The sequence below is a fragment of the Thermobia domestica genome, chromosome 9, assembly GCF_964235325.1.
Source record: "Thermobia domestica chromosome 9, izTheDome1.hap1.1, whole genome shotgun sequence".
NCBI classification, from domain to species: Eukaryota; Metazoa; Arthropoda; class Insecta; order Zygentoma; family Lepismatidae; genus Thermobia; species Thermobia domestica.
Window position 1 is genome coordinate 93,645,498 of NC_137462.1, and position 21,513 is coordinate 93,667,010.

Below are 21,513 nucleotides of genomic sequence, written 5' to 3' on the forward strand. Positions count from 1 at the left end.
TCCAGTAACAGTAAAGAAATGAACCCTATTTCATAAATTCAGTAATTGAACAATGGACCTAAATCGATTTTTCCCTGACTTTCCCTAACCAATCTGCCATTTCCCTCACTTCACCTGATACATTTTTAGTTCTCTGACCTTACCCTTTCACTTATTTTCCAGAATGTGGACACCCTGATAAAGGTTTTGTATGTATTACTGTTTCATAGAAAAAATGGCGTCATATGATGATTGCCGTTGCGTGAGTACGTATTGGTTATTTGTCTTCTCGTGGAGTTAAGAAAGCTATAGGAATTGCGTTTTAATTGCAACTCAAAGCAATTAATATTGCAATTGCAAATATCTTTATATGTCATAGTGTATGTTTGCAGTACTTACTGTATTTCATTTTCTAAGAGTAAAAACATTCATTTAATGGCATGTGTGAAATTAAAAGTATAAGTTGTTCATTAATTCCCAGTTTCAATATAACTTCTGCAAAACAAGCGTCATTATTCATTACTATGATTAATATTATCCCTTCTATTTATTTGTTTTGCAAATCTATTAAACAATCTGATCACACAATTTTCCAGACAGAATTTTAAGATGTTCATGAGCAAGAACTCAAATCTCTTCTTACACTTTCGTTGTTTTAGAGTATAAAGGACTAGTACCTACCTGTATTGCTCTTATGTATTTACTTAATAAAATAGAAATACGATATACGGTATTTTAAGTGAAAAAGGTAGTATCCTATTAGTTATATAATCTTTCATCAAACAGTGTTAGAAACAACCAGGAAATCTAACATTGATATACTTAGGTACAATTGTTCACATCATGTTTTGCCGCCCCACTTTCAACGTCCAACCGCCGCCACTGATCCAACGTATATGGGTACCATATTATATAATAAACTGTCTCAATATGTTCGAAAGACAGAAGGAAGAGAAGAATTCAAGAGATTACTGAAAACCTATCTGTTACAGCACTGCTTTTATTCCGTAAATGAATTTGATTATTGATAGTATTTAAAATGTCTATTTTTTGTGTTTCTTTTATATAGTAGACGTAGCTTAGAATTTTAATTTAATCGATATGTATATGTTAGACATATGTATGCTTATGTATATTTTTTTTTTACCCTGACGAGTCTTATTCATACGCACGAATTCATGCAATATGTATGATTATAAAGACGAAATAAAATGAATGAATGAGTTTATAATTAATTTAGTGTGATACATATGTACTAAGAAGGAATCAACAACAAGAAGTAAAAGAAAATACTTAACTTTAAGTAAAAAGAAGGAATTTGAGATTATGTTGAATTGTTTTAACTTACAATTGTGTGAAATAGCAATGAAACGTAATGATTTTGCCACAAAGTGTAGGAATACAAACGAGGACATGGGCGAACCAGTATCACCAACAAAGCGTCACAACAGCGTTAGTTTTAGAAAAACAAAACTAACAATCTGAAAATCCATCTGCTGAAGTGACACATCGAACCTCAAATCCGTCTAGTGGGGAATAACTAAGTCCTCTTCATGCTCAAATCAAAAGGGATGGTGCACATTTATTTCTAAATAAACATACGACCACTAGCGGATCCAGAAGGATCGTTTGGGAGGGGCGGTTCGCTTTGTCGAAGATGAGCGTAGCTTCAAGGTGACCAGTATTTAATTTGCAAGAATGGGACTCAAATGAATCCGGGGCTGGAAGGGGTTGAAAAAAAAGAAAAGATTCCCAGATTCCACTTTGGGACCCGATTTTTTTTTTTTTTTTTTTTTGGTAATGGGAGTATTTTTTCTGTAGATTTAAATTAAATACGTACTTCATGATTCACTTCACACACAGTCACCGCAACATATGAGATGCAGTGTCTGGCACAGTACTTGCACAAAAGAAAATACTGTATTGACGATATCGTTCATTTTAACGAAAGAGTGTACAATTTGCTCTAATCATTTATATTTTGAGTAATTTGCGGGACAGCAGTTAGAAAAATTAATACAAAATTAATCTATCTCTATAATTGTGTGGGGTCCACGAAACATAGTATAATTATAGTTATGCTTACAACAACAATAAAATTACCTAGGTATATTATACTAGCCTTCGTCTAGGTGGGGCTCGCCCCAGATCCCCAATCTGGTCGACATACGATCGTAGCAGATGTTCCTACGTGGTACTGTGGCACAATATTTCGCGTTCTTCCTTCTGCCTTTCATATAGAATTGGATTGAGCTAAGACTGTGTCACGAAATTCAAACACCTCGTAAGGCATTTTAATGAACCAGCCCCACCTTTTTTCCTTCTCTTCTACGTTAAGTGAAAAAAAAAAAACGTTCAAATAAATGTTGAATTATTTTAAATGAAAAATCAAACTACCAACTTTCATGTTTCTAACCGCAAGGGATCCCGAGATATGGCATCTTATAATAATAATAATAATAATAATAATAATAATAATAATAATAATAATAATAATAATAATAATAATAATAATAATAATAATAATAATAATAATAATAAAATTAATAATAATAATCCCACTCCTTTTCTCCCCTTCTAGGTAAAATATAAAAAATGCTGCTATACGTATTGAATTATTTTAAGTGGAAAGTCCATAGATATACGAAATTTCATGTTTGTAACCTTCAAAGATTCTTAGATATTGATATCTTATTATAATATTTGCAATCACCGCCACTTTTTCTTTCCATCTCTTTTTCCTCCGTTTTACTATATCAAAAAAAAAAAAAAAAAGTTGAAACGCGTGTCAAATTATTTTAAATGAGAAATCCAAATGCCAAATTTCAATTCTCTAGTCGTAACGGATTCGAAGAGACGGCCATCTTATTAAAGTAATTTCCACCCCATTCTCCCTTCCTTTCTTCGAATTTCCAGAAAAAAAAATCCTTCCTTAGTAATATCCTACGTAACAAATCTTATATACTGTCCTAATTTCAAGTTTCTAGCTTAAGTGGTTTGGCCTGTACGAAGTTACTCACTCAGGATTTCGTCTTTTATATATGAATTACAATAACAAACTTGTGTTATTTCTCAAGAAAATATGAAATTCCAATTGAAGTCATAATAAATCCCTGGTCCCTTCCTAATGTTTCCGTGTTGAACCCCAAAAGTCACGGCTTTCTTTGTTGATCTAGTAGCTAGCGAACGTACCTTTGATCTTTGATGCAAGGGGTTCGTGGTTTGATTCCCGGTGAGTGAGCATCGAACGCACTACAGTGGTTCAGATCCAACTTTAAACTCTAGTCCTCGTTCTGTAAAGCATCGCTTTTGGCAAACGACGTAAATACATATTAATCAATCAACCAACTGAAAAGTCTCAGTTTCAGAGAGCTTTCCGGTAAGGAGCGCTGAAGATTCTATATTTCTCTTTATTCAAGGTAAAGGTACTTGAAGTTTCAGGACCCGAATTCCATTCCCATATCCTTTTTCTAGGACACAATTTTAAAATATACGTTTTTAGTTCAAAGAGTGAGCCGTCTTACCCTCCTTCTTACAGCTGTTCGTCCAAAGAATGAATCATATTCTCGCTCCTTTGTGGCTTATGGTGACCGCCCCAAGGAACTAGGGAGAAACGTATTCACAATTCAAATATGTCTGTATTAAGTACTATTAAGTACCACACATTTTGATTAGACTCTGCTACGCTTGTCACACATATTGGATCGGTCGGGAAAAAGATCATGTTAGTATTTCCCAATGATAAATGCTGAAAGTTCAAAAAACCCTTTGGAGGGGGCGGTCGCCCCCTCCGCCCTCCCCGTGGATCCGCCAGTGCATACGACCCAGTTTGTGTAACGATGGTAAAAGATTGTGAAGTGAGATCCTAACAAAAAAAAAAAAAAAAAAACTGATTCGTTGTCTAACCATGTGCTACAACCTAATATTTTGTTACCCAAGCATTTTTTATTATTTAGAAAGAGTACAATATCGATTATGAATAACTTTTATCCAACTGAGTATGAGAATAATTAATTGGCTAATTGTTTCTGTTAGGGAGGAGTAATATTAATCAACATTGATTGGTCTTGTAACCTTGATTGGAATTTCATGAAGTACTGTCTACCCAAGTACAGCTTCTTCCGCTTGGACGACTATCGATGTAATGCTTCTGTAGGATGGAATTTCAGGTAAGAATAAAAATTAAAACAGGTTATAGGGTGACAGAATCGAATGTACTTTTATAGATCACTTGATTAAATTGTAGTAGTTACAAGCAAGTGCTTCCACTTGTTACTGAAGGTAATATTTTGCATTCTTTCTTCTGTTCTTTAATATGGAATTCATTTGAATTCGAAGTATCGTATGAAATTCAAACACCTCGTATGGGCATCTTAGTGAAGCTTTTTCTTCCCTTCTAGGAAAAATATTTTTAAAAATCAGAAGAAATAAGACGAGATGATACATATCTTCTAAAGGTTCAAGCGTCTTAATCTATCCAGTGAAAGGACCACATATTCCTCTGTTAGGTGGGCATACTTACCATCTTTGTAAAGTATCTAAACCCTTCGTTCACTCCAATGGTCTTTACCTTCACTGGACCAATACATACTTTTAGATTGGTACAGTACCAAGCCTTCCTAGTGGGGACAATTTGAAAGTAAGCCACTTACTTGCAGACCGGCTCCTATCTAGTCCACTAAAGAACTCTTCAGCAGTCCGTAATACATCTTAAAGTTGTTTTGGGGACTTACACGCTAAGAGAAAATTGTCTGCGTATCGACGATCTTTTTCTAGGGTATGTCCCGGAAACAGCTTCAAGGAGCAATACGGACTGGAAGATTTCTTAATTAGGCTCTGTCGGTCCCCTATCGTTGATCGATGTCAAATCCTGCTTCAGCTTCCTTCAGTTTTAGAGTTCGCCTATCAAAACATTAAAAAAGGAGTGGACTCAGGTGATCTTGCTTTATTGGCAAGTCTAGCCCATGATCTTCAATTATGGTATTGTTTTCGTTGTATGAAATACCAACTAATCGAACAAAGTGTTCGCCAATTCCCTTATCTCCAATCCTTGTTGTATTGCCCTGTGAGGCACAAAGTCAAAGGCTTTGCAGTTATCGAGCACACAAAATGCCCTCCTTTATTTTTGACCTCTCGGATTAAGAGATTTAGAGATATGGGCATTTTATTGTAATAATTGTAATCCCCACCCCTTTTTCATTCCCACCCTCTTCTCTTCTAGGTTAAATTTAAAAAAAAAAACCTTAAGCACATGTCTAATTCGTTTAAATGAGAAATCCATATACCAAATATCATGTCTCTAACCCTCAGAGATTCTGAGATATGGAAATTTTAATATAACAATTCCCACTCCCTATTTTCTCCTTCCTCGTCAAATTTCCATAATTTCTTCATTAGTGATACTTTACATAACAAATCCTATGCACTGTGCAAGTGGCTTAAGCAGTTTGGCCTTGGCGTTCATCAGTCAGTCATTTACTTACACAGGACTTCTTTTATGTATAGAGGTAGTTTCAAAGTATAAATAAATACTTAAAAACTCCTGAAAAATTACATCGTATGTTCGAAGATACCAGAGTATCTGTGGTGCTACAAACTAATGATCTTACGCTCTTATTTTGATTGATGAATAAATAAATATTATTTCAGTTAAACATGAAACGCTTCCACAAAATACTTATACAGGGTGGTAAGATTATACACCAACAAACTAAAGGAGACGATAGTAGGCATGAAACTGAAAAAAAAGAGAAAAGAAAAGAAAGAAAGAAAGAAAAAGAAATCTAATGAACACGGTTCGAAAGCTGTACCATTTTCAAGTTAGGGGCGTTGCACGTAACTGGCGTTACGCGCAATAAAGCAACGAAAATCTAGGGGCAGGACCAGGTTTAGCATGAGACCTGGCTCTGTGCAACAGCGTCTGATTAAAAGTTCCACGTGGGTCCAGTACTCAGCTTTCACCTCGTACCTTTGTAAGTTCGTGAGCGAGCAGTCAGAGTCGACATAGTTGTAATAGCTGTTTTTTGTGGAGGAAGTTGAATAGGAAAGGTTGCAAAGTGTGTACCGTCATTTCCCATAACTATGGTCCAGATTTTGCATATATTTGGCCATATCTTTTCTAATATTTGCCGCAGAAGTGCATAATTTTGGCTTTGGGTAGTCTATACCTTCCGCTAATAAAATAATTTACTGTCGTTAAACTAAGCACTCTACGTTCACATTTATGAAATAAAATATGGTGGTACATAGTTGTGTTCTGAGTTGCCCAACAATGGTCCATGAAAAGATTGTGGTGTGGAAGGCAATGTTGGCAGTCAATTTACATGAAAATGAAAATCTACAGAATAGAAAATTTATTAAAAAGAAATTAAAGGTATTAAAGTACAAAGTTTTTAATAAAACGGCACTGTAAATTATCAAATAGTACCATTTATAATATCAGTGATATTTTAACATTAACACTACGGTACTACACTAAAGAAAGCACCAGTACCATTACAGGTTAAAACTAATTCAATTCAAAGTACTGTTCCATACCTCTGTCAAGTTTTTTCACTTTGAAAAGTCCTTGGGAAGAGGAAATTTGCTGAGGTGGAATAATGTTAATGATTATATCACTTAGTGGATAACATAACCTATCTTCTTGTTGTGGCCATATCCAGTACGAGCCAGCTTTTTCCATACAAGAAACAACAGCCCCTGTCTCCCTTGTTTCCTTTACAATGCCTGGCCATAGCCTACTGTCATAAGACACAATAACATACACACCCTCTTGCAAGTCAACGCCATTGCAACTGGAGTTTTCATCGCTAAAGATGTTGGTAGAGAAATCGTCTTCATGTAACATAGAGACATATGTATCTGTATCTGAATCTGAAAGAGTTAAACGTGAGAGTTCCGGCTCGTCATCTTCACTGTCTTAAGATTCAAATTCTTTTGAAACTCGTCTGCGCTTCATTTTCATCTTACTTTTAGAAAGCTTCCGTTTTGGTGCTTGAGATCCACTTGTGGAAGGCTGTTCTGCTGCAACATTTCCCAAACCTTGAAACTCATATATTGAAATGCTTCTACCAGGTTCAACATGTAGTTGTCTCTTCCGGGTAGTATCGGTACATTTTTTGAACGCTAACGCATTGGTATCATCATTATTAGCACTGGTACTGGTGTCGTTTCCATAACGCATTTTCTCTAAATGTTGTAAGAAAACGGTTGATAGAAGAGAGGAAGTTTTGTTCCTTTCAGGATCAGATTATGGCAATCTATCTAACACTTCGTTCCTGTTCAGTGGATATATTCCAGTTTTGCGAAACCCAGACTGTAGGTCAGCTGCTCCTCGATCATGAAGCGTTTCCATCAGCTTACGCAAGAGGTTCGGAAAAATAGATTTCGGAAGGGTTCCTTGTTTCCGTTCTTCACCAGTAAAATAAGCAATCAATTGCTTCTTGGCATTTAATAATTTAGTAATTTTCAATATAACTGATAGACCGGAACCCAGGGCCCCAGCCTGGATCCGCCACTGCCTATAGTCAATGAAGTAGACCTAGGGTTGAACTAAGAAATAAAGGTGCAAACCAAATGGGATACATCTATGGTCCACATTGTAATAACACGCTACCACATTTCACAGACTAGAATTCCCAACTATGGTCCACGAAAATTGTGGTACATTGTTGGGATTCAAGTTGAAGACTTTTGTTTACTAGCCTACTACACAGAAACAATATAATTTCCTTCAGTAGTTTATATCTAGTTTTACTGTAGACATAAGACTGTTCTTAAAATAACAACTTTCATGCGTATCATACTTATCAATTTTATCCACCGAAGCTTACTTTCCACAGTTTTGTGCACGAGGCAGTTATTGTTATTTTCATCACATCACGTCTCCCGTGCAAATAAAACCCGCGCGTTCAAACCAACTATGTTGCCCTATTGCACCATCTATTGGATGTTCTTTCCGATGCCTAACTTAACTCCCGGCAGGAAACCATACTAGCTATTGCTAATGACGTCATGAGAGTTGTCTTGGACCATAGTTGGATGCCTGGACTATATTTATGGGAAATGACGGTACGTGAGCAAATAGTTCACTAATGTTTTTGCAAACAGGTGACCATACCTACTACTTGTTTATGGACGAGAGAATGGCAATTGAGGAAAGGCAGGAGGATTGTACCACGACACGAATCCCCGCAACATACAACCCCATCATGCATTATTTGTTGTGTATCGTCACTAGAGTGAGATGAGGATATAGGAAGTATCAACTCTAAAAGAGAACAATCCAGGGGCCTCATTTCAGACTTCGCTTGAGGGGGGCAAGAGCACCACCGATATAAGAAAACTTTCACGTTTTGTACTAGTATATTAGTAGTCAATCGATTAAAGTATATGTATTACTCAAACTCTTGGGGGGGGGCAATTGCCCCCTCCTGCCCCCCTAAATGACGCCCCTGGAACAATCACGTGAAGCATAAACACCAGCAATCGAAGAGAAATTGATCCCAATGTGACCTCAAGGCATATTGCCTGAGCCCGCAACATGAGACATGTGGCCTCATATAAACAGCATGTATTCGATCATGTACAATTTGTGCGAGGTCTTTTCCCGCATGATATATCCCTCGGATGTATTTTGTTGTTGGTTTTAGCAGCAAGTCATTAATGATAAGCAATTTGTATCATCTATGCTTTTCACCGATTAAGCGATCTTCGATCGCGATGGCACCACTAGTTTCTATAATATCCATGTATGGGAACACAATACACATGCATTTATCCAAGGTCAGCACTGGTTTATATTAATGTATGTATGTTTAATGACACTTTACTTAAGCCATACGTGTTAAAGCAATACCTAACGAATCCGAGTTACCTACAGTTTCTGCAGTAGACATTACGAATCCTTCTGGAGAAAACGCCAATAGACGTATGACTTACGTGCCTAATGCACGATCGGATTTCGCGCACTTTATATACACTTCTGTGTGTAACTATTCGGACACAAATTAGAATCTTCGAACGTGTACGTCAATCTGATGCGTCGCGTGAAGAACACTTGGAACATTTGCTGTGATATCTGCAGGTCAGTATTCTTCTTTCCATTAATCAGTGTAACATCGCAGTTTGTGTTGTGCTGTATTTGTAAGCCTGCCTCCAGCATTATCTCTATCGTAGTGTTTCGATATACTCGCTTCGACGCGTCACATCCCCTGTCCCATATTGCTCCTGTCGCAGGAGTCCGTAGCTATATGCTTACATCTATTATCGTATCACGGTTCGGAGGAACATTTTTGTGTGGTTGACAACACTACCTATACATTCTGATATGCCAGTGTTATATGGCTCGTGGTGTTTGTACTCGTTGTTCATACGTGGTAGCATTTCATGTCTTGGTGATATGATGGATCCCCCTTTCTGCCTCTGTTTGATTTTGGGAATTCCGTTCCCGGTTGTCTGCCGTTTGATTTTGGTTATTCCCTGGAGTTCCTCTTTGCGCGTCTGTTGAAGACCTGTTAGACTCACTGTTTGTGGCATTTTTTTGTGTCTGGCACCTATTTTTCGTTGCATATTTTACATCTGTCTTTGAATATTCCTGTTGTACGGCGACCACTCCGTTCATTGGATATTTTGGATGAGGCTTTCTGTGTAATTTTCTTACCCGACATCGATCTATATGTGTGTTCATGGGATATTCGACATTATATCAGCACCTTTGGTGCTTTTCAGCGCCTCTCACTTGAAAACGGTTCCACTTTTTTAACCCATGTTTATTAGATTTTTTTTTTGCTTAATTTCATGTCTACGACCACCTCCTTCAGTTTGTTGATATATTATCTTACCCACCCAGTATTCACCACCTCCATCTTTCCATTCAAACGACTAATTGCTTCTGTCTCAATTTAGAATGTTCCTGTAATATATCTGACCAATCAAACTTTTAGCGCGACTTTAGTTTGGGGAAACAATGTTAAAAGAAATCAACAAGGTCATCTATGTATCATATCTGCATTCACTTTGTTTGCCTGTACAGTTATGGCCCAGGTTTGTAGCCTACGAAAGTCTCAGATGACTCGATGCCGTTTTGTTTTTAGATTTATATGCAAGTGCTTCCATAATGGTTGGATCAATACAGCAGAACTTATACAGAAGCGAATTCGTACCAAAGGATATGTGAGTATATTCATCACTCAGATATTAAAAAAGGAAAGAAAAAATGAAATAATGTGTTACTGTAGCGAGAAAAAGTGCAAGTGAAAATAAATTCGACACTTCTGTTGCTTCCTGGATAGTTGTTGGTTGGCAGAAACTAAAACCTATAAGTGTTAAAAAAAAAAGTCAGTAAAACAAAGTGAATATATGTGCACTTGTTATTAAGATATACGTTTGTTCTTCAGGTACGCCGAGCATCATGAATTTGGAAGACGAACGTTAATCAAAGCTTATGGTATAAAATTTATAATTAATGTCGAAGGAGAGGCTCGAAAGTTTGATGTCATTCCTACATTGCTTAATATAGGCGTTGGACTGGAATATCTAGCAATTGTAAGTAATAGTATAAGAGATTTTTTCTATTTAATATTTTCTCCCCCTTGCTATTATAGACATAGACAATAGATCCCAATAGACATAAACATGTATGTTGAAATCAGAAACTATTAAAAAAAAAGTGTTTAATGCTGTTTCTAATAAGACAATGCGTAACTCATAATTAATAGTAGTAGACTTATATTAAGTTGGTAAAGTTTGCAGAATTAAAGAAGTTGTTATTTAAATAATTATAAAAGACTTGTTCATTAATGGCCATTATAAAAGACTTGTTCATGCACTTTCAATTTCTAAGATATATTGTGAGTAACCGTAAGATAGAGATTTAGGAGTAGACTGTTATGATTACAGTAACCATGTTGGACTTTCAAGATGAGAACTGGTTGTTGCGAGACTCGAACCGATCTTGTACAAAGACTGTCAGTATAACTGAATCAGTACGAATGTTCTTTGTTCTTACTTTCTGAGAAAGACCGAGTGCCGTAGTGGGCTCAAGAGAGTCCACTTCTATACTAGGAAGAGATTTATAAACACAAAGGTCTAAAATTTTCCTGGATCCTAAAACTATTAAAAAAATAAAGAAAGTTTGTTTGTGTGATCTCTATCTAAACACAAATGGTTTCTCAATGAAGAAAGAACACAGAACTGTAACGTAAACAATGTTTGCACACAATGGAGATTGTAACAAAACAATCCCGAAGCGAAAATGGAAAAGTTATTACTTAACAGAAATAAAAGGGCGAAGAAGATGGAGCTGCTCACCTTGAATTTTCTCTGTTACTTTTCTGATGAAGCGTAGATATATATATATACAATATTCAAGCGAAATTTGTATTATACATTTTATCAAATTTTAATTCTTTTCATCTCCCAAGCAGAAATCTTCAATGAACAAGTTTAATTATTGTAAATATAACTGGCGGATAGATAACAATTTTAGCTCCCGGCGTAAGCATACACGAGCTTATAGTTTTACTCCAGGTGTACGAGGTCTGGCTAAAAAAAATAACGGGGCTGTGGAAAAAGTACGGTTTATTGTCACAGACTTACAAATTAAAGTTGATTCCCTTCAACATACTCCCCTCATGTCTCTATACATGTTTGTATACGGTTTCCATTATTGTAAGCAGTAGTGGAAATCTTCAGGTGTCACCGTCTTGGGTACTGCTGTCATTTTCTGCTTGCTTCACCTCATCCAAGTCTGAAAATGAGTTCCCTTGAGGGCGGATTTTACTTTCGTGAAAAAAAAAAGCCTTTTCATTTCAGCATCATACTGAAATATCCTTGTGAAACAGTACTGACTACCAACATCACTAAATTTGATTAAAATGAAACACATGATTCTAATAATATTGAGTGGTAGCAATGAGAACGTTAAAGGAATGGATGGTAGAGCTAGGATTTGCAACTTAAATTTAGAACAGTCTCACCCTAATATGAAGTTGAAGGCGTAGACTTGTAGATCGAGGTGTCTTGAAGATCTCCATGATGACTTGTCCGACAATCGACCAAGGCATCGAATGCCGGACCGAAGGTACGGTGACGAAAGACCAAGTAACGAAGGTCCCAATGAGCAATCACCAAATGCCCCAGATCGAGCTTTCTCAAGTGTATTTGTCTCGACTGTTTCTCTGACGTCATGAAGGAAGCAATGGTACTGACACTCTCTCGATGACATGCACATTTAATTCCCCAAATTGACACAGCCAAAGTACAACATAAAGCAGCTATACTTCCTACTAGGCTGCTAACGTCGTCAGAATCACATAGACTAAAACCAGGAAGAGAAAGACTTCCGAGAGTCGAAGTACTTACTACTCATCAACAATATTTCCTTATTGTGTCAATGTTTACCAGGTCGATGGTCGAAGCGAACATTGATTCGACGTAGGTGCATGACAATGAGAGTCCAGTAGAAACAAACACATTGAGAAAGCATCTGATCTAAACAAAACTGAATTCCAGTTAACGCGTGTGAGACTGTTTGGTAGGCAAAAGGTAATAGGAAGTTACTACCAGTGTTTATTACATATCATTTACAAATACAAGGACTTCCTTGTAGTAGAGCAGACGTAAGATAATTAATTATTCCTTGTTGAAAATCTGTCGTCAGCTGATGTCGATATCGGGTGTGAATAACATCTAACAGGCGATGAACTTCCTCTAAACAACACATGTTCGTTTATAATGGATGGATGACAGGTTCCAAACTCCAATAAAGAATATGGTCCTTGGTTCGAGCCATGCAACATCACCGCCCCCCAAAAAAGTCGAATCAATAGCGAGCGAAAGCCTGGAGATCCATGGTGTTTCGACGGTGACCAAACTCTGTGAAGGTGTAAAAACAAATGGTGAGTTTCACAGATGGAAGGATGCTGGAGAGAAAAAAAAGTTCTTACCGCTGGACCATAACGAAGAATGTAGAAACAACTGCTAATAATTATCCACACTGCTAAGAGATGGCATAAGCGATGTACTTGCTGGGGATGGGAACACACTTGTAGCACACCCAAAGTAGTAGAATGAAAATGCTGGAGTAGAAAGCAGGATGGTGAGTACACAGTTCGATGAATAAATAAAACAATAACGTACTAACACAGCTTCGTATTATAGCACACACGTAGCAACTAATGTTCCAATTATGATATCGGTGAGACGAGTAGCACGTTACAGTTTATATTAAGTTGCATTAAGGTATGGTATATAAGGAATTACGCTACCAATTGAAGATTGAAGTAAACTACCAATAAATAAAAAATGCAATTTGTAAGTGTAGGTTAAAATGAACTAAATATTCTTAAGAAACAAAACGAACAAAATTAAAGCGTTGGCTGGAACGAAACCAAAATGGGAAATCTGGAAGAAAAACAAAACTTGGAAATGGTACCAACTATAAACAAGTAATCTGGGTCATACCCCATGACCTAGATAAAATGTAAACAAACAAACACTTGTGGGTCACGAGCCCACGCAATATGGGTCACTAAACTCAAATTAAGCATTGTAGGGTCCAAACCACGAACCCAAATAAAACAAAAGGTACCTGAAAAGAGAACAAAATGACAAATGGAGAAAAAGCTAGCTAAACAGTAGTAGAAACAAAATCTCGAAAAATGTCAATTTGAAATCTAAAATGCGAGAAGCTGGAGAAAAAATCCTATTTGCTACCAAAAAAATGTGGGGGGAATGTAAACTAACCAAAAAATCAAAGATTGGACAACACAGAAGGGTTTAGAATTTAATTACTTTCTGAAAACGAAATAAGTTTTGTTTCACATTTCCTTGAAACAAAGTAGGGCATCGAGGCGGGTTTTGTAGATATCGGCGCCCAGCCACTCGCCGATCAAAAGTAATTAAATCCGAAACAAAGGCCAGCACCAAAACCTAATCGCAAGGGCATAATCAATAGTAATATTTAAATGGTAAACAATATATAACATATATAAACACACATGTGGATCAGCATAAGAAAATAAAGTAAGAGAAATCCATAAATGTAATTAAAAAAACACACAAGTTCATAAACAAAAAAAAAAAAATAATCAACAATTCTTGCATAATAAAAAAAAGAATTCCAAAAATAAAAAAGTTAAAATTGAGGATTGAAATTTTAGTATTAACATTTTTAAAATTTTGAAAGAAAGTTTGAAATTTAAATAATTATTGGAAAATAGTAACCTTGAATTTAAAGTGTGTATTTAAATAAGAATGCCAAAAGAACACTGAGAAACACTAGAAAATTACAAAACTAACATTGCAAAAGTCTTCAATAAAAATTCAAATTCAAAATAGCCGGTAAGAGTAAAAAGAAAACTTACATGAATCTTACTTGCATCCATTATAAAGCTTGAGCAATATCAAAAGTCAAAATCAGGAAATACATATCCTATGCATGGGTGAGCCGATAAATCAAGTATATATCTACGCGCGCAAAGTCAAATCAGGTATATAAAAATTAAACCATATTCAGGTTAAAGTCAAAATAGGGATTACTAGAATTCGGCCATATTCTAGTAATAGCGTGAAAACCTAGGTCATATGTATCAAGTAAACATACAATAAATTTGAGATAAGATGGCGGTTATCTCTGGCAGGTAATCATAAGATAAAGTCTAAATCAAAATATATATCAATGTCAAGTAAATAAAGTGACATGTACTAATTGTCTTCAGATGGCATAACAAATAAATTCAAGCAATAATATAAATTAAATGGAGCACTAAATAGTTAAATATTCATGTATAAAACAAAGAAAAGAACATATATCCATATACATATATGACCTCAAAAATTTTGGCAACAAGACAAAATCAAAGATAATTGAAATATGTGGCATAATGACGTTTACTGGAGTGCAGATTTTCCTAGAATCAAAAACACAAAACCAAAATATTCACTCCAAATAAATAGCATTAATAAAAGAAAACGTGTATACCCTTAAACATAACCTGTTATTCCTTCAGGCACAACACACAAAACATCCCCTTAAAATCGTAAACTTCATAAGTCGTAGATGTGTAGGAGCATTATGATATACAGTCGTAGATACGCACACTTATAATCAATCCTCTTATTCATTAAACACTTAAATCTTCTCACTTATATTCGAGTCGTAGCTGAATATTTATATTTATATTACTATCATTTACTTAACTTCATAATATACAATTCTCAAGGCAAATAAAATCAAACGCACGCTAGCAAATAAATCATGGCAGTAAACAACAAACAAGCCATGCAAAAGGGACGGAACTTCCACATCGTCCTAAAATCGAACCACACATATAAACATAAAACAAGTGCATGCACAAAAGAAAGGCTAGCGGCAAAACGGGGGAATGCTTGAAGGAATAAAAAAAAAGACATAATTCGGGACATGACACCCTGGGCAAAACGCTCTCCTTAACGGTCCACATCGCGTCCCTCACAACAAAATATGGGTATAGCAGACTCTTATATATATATATCTATCTGTAATCTTAAAATTCTTAGTCGTAGATTACCCATAAGGACAACACACAAAACAAAAGACGAGGCTACTTAAGGGTATAGCAGTAACTAAAACATCAAATATATAGCACCAAAATAGACAGACTACAATAATTCCAAAAGGTGGGATTCTCAAAATAACTCTTACGAGATCCCAACAAAACGGTGCTAGAAATGTGCCACAACTTTCCATCAAAAAGAAATACGAAAAGCAAAATCTTGGACGGGGATACATTCTAACAGCAAAATCATACTAATAATAATACCAATCATACTAATAATAATACCAATAATAATAGCAAAATTAGAACAAATAATCGTAATCAAAACTATAATTTCTGTTTATCCCTGACAAAATGAGGCCAAATATGAAAGATAATTTAAAAAAAGAAAAGGGAAAGAGGGCTGCATTCTAAATTCATGAAAGGGTAAAAAATAAATGTATTATTACACAGCAAACCAATGTTAATTAAAATAGGAGTTAATAAGAGCGACTTCGAAACAGAGCGAAGAACGGAAATGCTGACATAGAGCAGCCAAGGTTGCTGATAACTGAGGAGAATGCTGATCACACAGACAACTAACCTGCCACAACATTACAATCACAGCTGACACCTTATTCACACAAAGAAAACCTCTTTCAAATACAATCTAAATCTAAATGAAAAATGAATAAACTAACTCCGCCAAACTAATGTTAAATTGAAATAAACAAATAAACAAAACCAAATCAACCCTCAAGAATCAAGTCCACAAATAAAAAAAATAAAAAAATAACGATAATAATAATAATAATAAGATACATACAGGGCCTAACCAAGAACATTACAGAATGAAAGAACTAACTGAATTCCCTGGTAAATGACACTAGCGAAATCCAAATGAATACAGCAATCCTATATACAGAACAAGCAATCGGACTGAAGGCCATAATCAAAATCTAGAGTCAAGGGCGGTAGGGAGATGGTTTCACTAAAGTAAAATTTTAACAAAAGTTTCGAGGTGGGAGGTAAAACTTTAAACGAAATTGGATGAAAAGTACTACAGCAAACAAAAATTCCAAACAAAAGAATTCAAAAAATGATTTCCAAAAGGGTTGACGGGCGGGGGAAATATTTCTACCACTTATAAAGGTGAGAGGAAAAATTTGAAGCAGCGAGAGGACCACAGAGATACCAGAAACTCACGGCGCAAACCACCATGAAACAGTATGGGTTTGCCAACAATATCAAATTTGATTAAAATGAAACACATGATTCTAATAATATTGAGTGGTAGCAATGAGAACGTTAAAGGAATGGATGGTAGAGCTAGGATTTGCAACTTAAATTTAGAACAGTCTCACCCTAATATGAAGTTGAAGGCGTAGACTTGTAGATCGAGGTGTCTTGAAGATCTCCATGATGACTTGTCCGACAATCGACCAAGGCATCGAATGCCGGACCGAAGGTACGGTGACGAAAGACCAAGTAACGAAGGTCCCAATGAGCAATCACCAAATGCCCCAGATCGAGCTTTCTCAAGTGTATTTGTCTCGACTGTTTCTCTGACGTCATGAAGGAAGCAATGGTACTGACACTCTCTCGATGACATGCACATTTAATTCCCCAAATTGACACAGCCAAAGTACAACATAAAGCAGCTATACTTCCTACTAGGCTGCTAACGTCGTCAGAATCACATAGACTAAAACCAGGAAGAGAAAGACTTCCGAGAGTCGAAGTACTTACTACTCATCAACAATATTTCCTTATTGTGTCAATGTTTACCAGGTCGATGGTCGAAGCGAACATTGATTCGTCGTAGGTGCATGACAATGAGAGTCCAGTAGAAACAAACACATTGAGAAAGCATCTGATCTAAACAAAACTGAATTCCAGTTAACGCGTGTGAGACTGTTTGGTAGGCAAAAGGTAATAGGAAGTTACTACCAGTGTTTATTACATATCATTTACAAATACAAGGACTTCCTTGTAGTAGAGCAGACGTAAGATAATTAATTATTCCTTGTTGAAAATCTGTCGTCAGCTGATGTCGATATCGGGTGTGAATAACATCTAACAGGCGATGAACTTCCTCTAAACAACACATGTTCGTTTATAATGGATGGATGACAGGTTCCAAACTCCAATAAAGAATATGGTCCTTGGTTCGAGCCATGCAACACTTGTCTCGTCATTGGTGGCGATTTTCATCAACACGTCCGGTTCTACTTCCAGGTTTTCAATTGTGTCACTGGACACGTGATTTTGGAAGTCTTTATGCTCCTGCGTGAGTCTTTTTGGTACTATTTTAGCCCAAATTTTGCGCATGTTCATATGGTCATGCAGAATTGCGCGGACAGACTGTAAAAAAATGTTTTTTTTTGCTAGGTATTCTTTAAAAAGAAAGAAAGCTTTTTATCTTTTTTTATCTTTCTTTCAAGAAAGAAAAGAAAAAAAAGCACACACACACACACACACACACACACAGAGAGAGAGAGAGAGAGAGAGAGAGAGAGAGAGCAAAATAATTTTTTTTAGAGAGAAACTTTTTCTTCTCGGAGCGGAAAGAAAGTTTTGTGTTTTCTCTTCTTTTTCTTTTTTGATTCTTTTTTGGAAGAAAAAGAAGACAGAGCGAAAATTTTTATTTCGTTTTTATTTTTTTCCATTTTTTTAAAAAAGAAAAATATTGTTTTAAGAAAAGAAAAAAGAGAGAAATATATCTTTCTCCCTCTGTCTCTTTAAAAAACTTTTCTGCATCTCTGTTTTTTCCTTAGGTAAAAAGACGGAAGAAACGAAAATTAAAAAAGAAGAAGCTTTTTTTTTTTTTTTTAAAAAAAGAAAGAAAACAAGAAACATCATCGATGCCCACCATGTCTGCTATTATTCGAAAACTGAGCCTACGATCTTTCTGGACAATGCCAGTCACTTTTGTCACATTTTCCTCTGTTTTTGCTGTGAGGACGACTCGGTCTTTCATCATCATCAACAACGTTTTCGCGTCCCTCGCTGAAACATTTGTGCCACTTAAATACTTGCGTACGTGACAATGTATTATCATCTATACATCCTGCAATAGTTCCACACACACACTCGGTGATTTCTTTAATTTCATAACGAATTTCAAGTTAATGCGGTGCTCAATTTTCACATTTGTCATTCTCCCGGCAACACAATTGCACGTCTCTCTTCAATTGCTGTTCACAGACTAAATCCGACTGAGAGCGGTAACTTATGTATATGATTCTCTTCTCAAATGTTCAAGGTTGTTCTGCGCGCATGCGCTCCTAACTCCTCCATGTATACTACCGGTAGGGTTGCCAGTCTTTTTTTTTTTTTTTTTTTTTTTTTTTTTTTTTTTTAGCCAAGCCTCGCTTGTGTGTGAGGTACTTTATTTCTCGGTAACTACTGGCCGGATGTGAACGAATTTTGGTGGGAAGTAGCCCATTGTCTAAGGAATAAGATGGCTATATTTTGTGCTCAGGCCCGACTCGGCAAGATTGGCTACGTTCCACACTTTTGCTTGCTGGGAGCTTCTGAGTTCGGTTCATCGACTGTGTTCCGCTTATTTATCTTAATTGTCAATTTGCAGGAAATTTTCAAGCCACTATTTTTTATCTTTTTATTATTATAACTTATTTAAATTTTATTATTGATACTATTTTGTTAATTTATTTTCTATTTTATTATTATTATTTATTTATTTTGAAGGTAAAGGAAATGGGAAGAAACTTTAAGGAACATTCTATAGAGCATTTAAATATACACAATTTAAATGTTGTGTTAAGGTTTCCATCCATTTCTGAATGTAATGAGGACGGTAGTTGTTTCAAAAAACTTATTTGTAAAGCCTCCATAAATTTTCTGTATGGTATTTTTTGCAATTCAAAACTATCGTGCTCTAATCTAATCTAATCTACTGTGGAAAACTTTCCCTCATTTAAATATTTTTTTTATTAAACGTACTGACTTACTTAGTACTGGTTAATTGTAAAAACTTCCAATTTTCGTACTCTTACTTTTTCCATCAACGTAATGGCTTTTGCAAGGGTAGAGAGGCAGAGGAACATCTGTCCCGAGGTGCAACTTCTGGGCCAAATTAACTTTGGTCCCCAGGGCGCCAAATTAATGTTAAATAATTTCGAAAGAATTTTAGAATGAAATGTTTTTCCCTTTAAATGCTCTTTGTAACGTATCCACAGTTACATTTATTTATGTTCTACTGTATTGTTTTTTTTCTTTTCTGTTATTATTCTTATCAATTTAGTAAAATTTCTTTCAATCCCTATAAAATTAAGACATCAGTGTTTAGTGTATATTTTTATAATGTCTCTAACTGTCATTTAGAAAATTTAACGTCATTTTCTGGGGCGCTCTATTGCGAGGGTTCCAGGTTTGATCCCAGGCCGTATGATCAAATAACAGCGTATCTATGCTTTTTCTTGCGATTCTTTCTTTGCTTTCTAGTCTTGTTTTTTCCTTCGTTTTCAGTTGCATTTGTTTCCATCTCCTTTAACCTGAACATCATAATTGTAGAATATAAATCTAAAATTTTTGAATTTGCTCTCAAAATTAATTATGTAGTAATATTTCCTTATCGAAATAATGAGGCGTTTAATTAAACATTAATACGTACCTTTCCTCAGAAACGTCATTATATTAAATTTTCGAACAGTTTCGTTAAGATCTCTTATCTTCTTCGGTTAAATCAAAACTTCAAACTGTTAATCAGGACATGGCATTAAGATTTAATCACTTGAAACTGTACCGGTATTGTTTAGATGTGTAAGAGATCCTATCAAAATCATTTTGTAATTTCATATAAAGATGCATACTGAAGTAAATTCAATATTAATATATAACAATATGTTTCAGTTCGCAATTGAAAATATTGTAATTACTACGGAAAGAGTTACCTGATACGTCCCACTTGAGAAAGGTGGAACGCATCAGGTAAGTCTTTTCGTAGATGTAGTAATATCTAATTTTGTGCTAGTTATGAAATAAAACGTATCTTTTTGTTTTTATTTCAGTCAGCTGTCGTCTGTCATGTTGTACTGCTGTATTGTATGAAGGCTCGAAATTACTACAGAGAGATTAAGTATATCTATGTGGAAGGAGACGATGTACGTAGAGTTTAGTTTTTAAGAAAAGTGTGCATTTGCTATTATGTTGTTCATTATAGCTTGGGAAATATTCCACAGAATTAATAAAACAAAACTAACCAAAGCACTAAATATATATTAATAATACTTGGGTAACAGTTTCGGCAGTGTAATATCACGTTTTATTAATATATATATTTGGTACTTTTGTCAGTTTTGTTTTATTTGTGTTACTATTATCGTTTTCGCAGTTTGAACTAACATGAAACAAATTTATCATGTAGCTTTCCAATATTCACGTACAAACTAATTTTTGTTTTTTCAAGTATAAAAGATTGAGTGCGAGAGACTAAGCCAAATAATAATAATGTTTGTTATTATTATTATTATTATTATTATTATTATTATTATTATTATTATTATTATTATTAGTAGTAGTAGTAGTAGTAGTAGTAGTAGTAGTAGTAGTAGTAGTAGAAGAAGAAGAAGAAGAAGAAGAAGATGCGTCATATAAATCGAAGAAATAAAAACAGTGTATACAGTTCACCGTCATAGATATATAAATGTATTGTGTTTACACTTGTATTTGTAGCTTCATTTAATGTGCTGTGTACTGGACTGACTGAACATATTGGACATACTTGCACTGGCGAAGTGTACTATGAGGCTCTGAGGCCGGGTCTATCCTGTTTTCTACCATATATTTTCTTTATATTTGGTTTCTTATAATAAAATAAAGTCAATACTTCAACATTTCGGTTTCTTCGGTAAAAATAGTAGGTTGCAAAACACTCGGAGTTCCTTCCGTCTGAGCCTCACCATCTCGCTAGACAAGTCTACGGGCTATGCTGCTCAGAGAGCGAAGCTATTTTCGCTTGCTGTTGTACGCATTATTGGGAAGGTGCGAAGGC

At 35.4% G+C, this 21,513-nt stretch overlaps 1 protein-coding gene across 1 annotated transcript; it reads left to right on the forward strand.

Annotated features, from left to right (window-relative positions):
- Nucleotides 1–214: 214 nt before the first annotated feature.
- Nucleotides 215–20,638, forward strand: LOC145660936 (P2X purinoceptor 4-like). Its single transcript, XM_081726375.1, has 4 exons — nt 215–241; nt 4,015–4,148; nt 10,377–10,524; nt 20,531–20,638. Exons 1-4 carry the CDS (start codon nt 215–217, stop codon nt 20,636–20,638), a joined length of 417 nt encoding a protein of 138 aa, XP_081582501.1.
- The last annotated feature ends 875 nt before the right edge of the window (nt 20,639–21,513 follow it).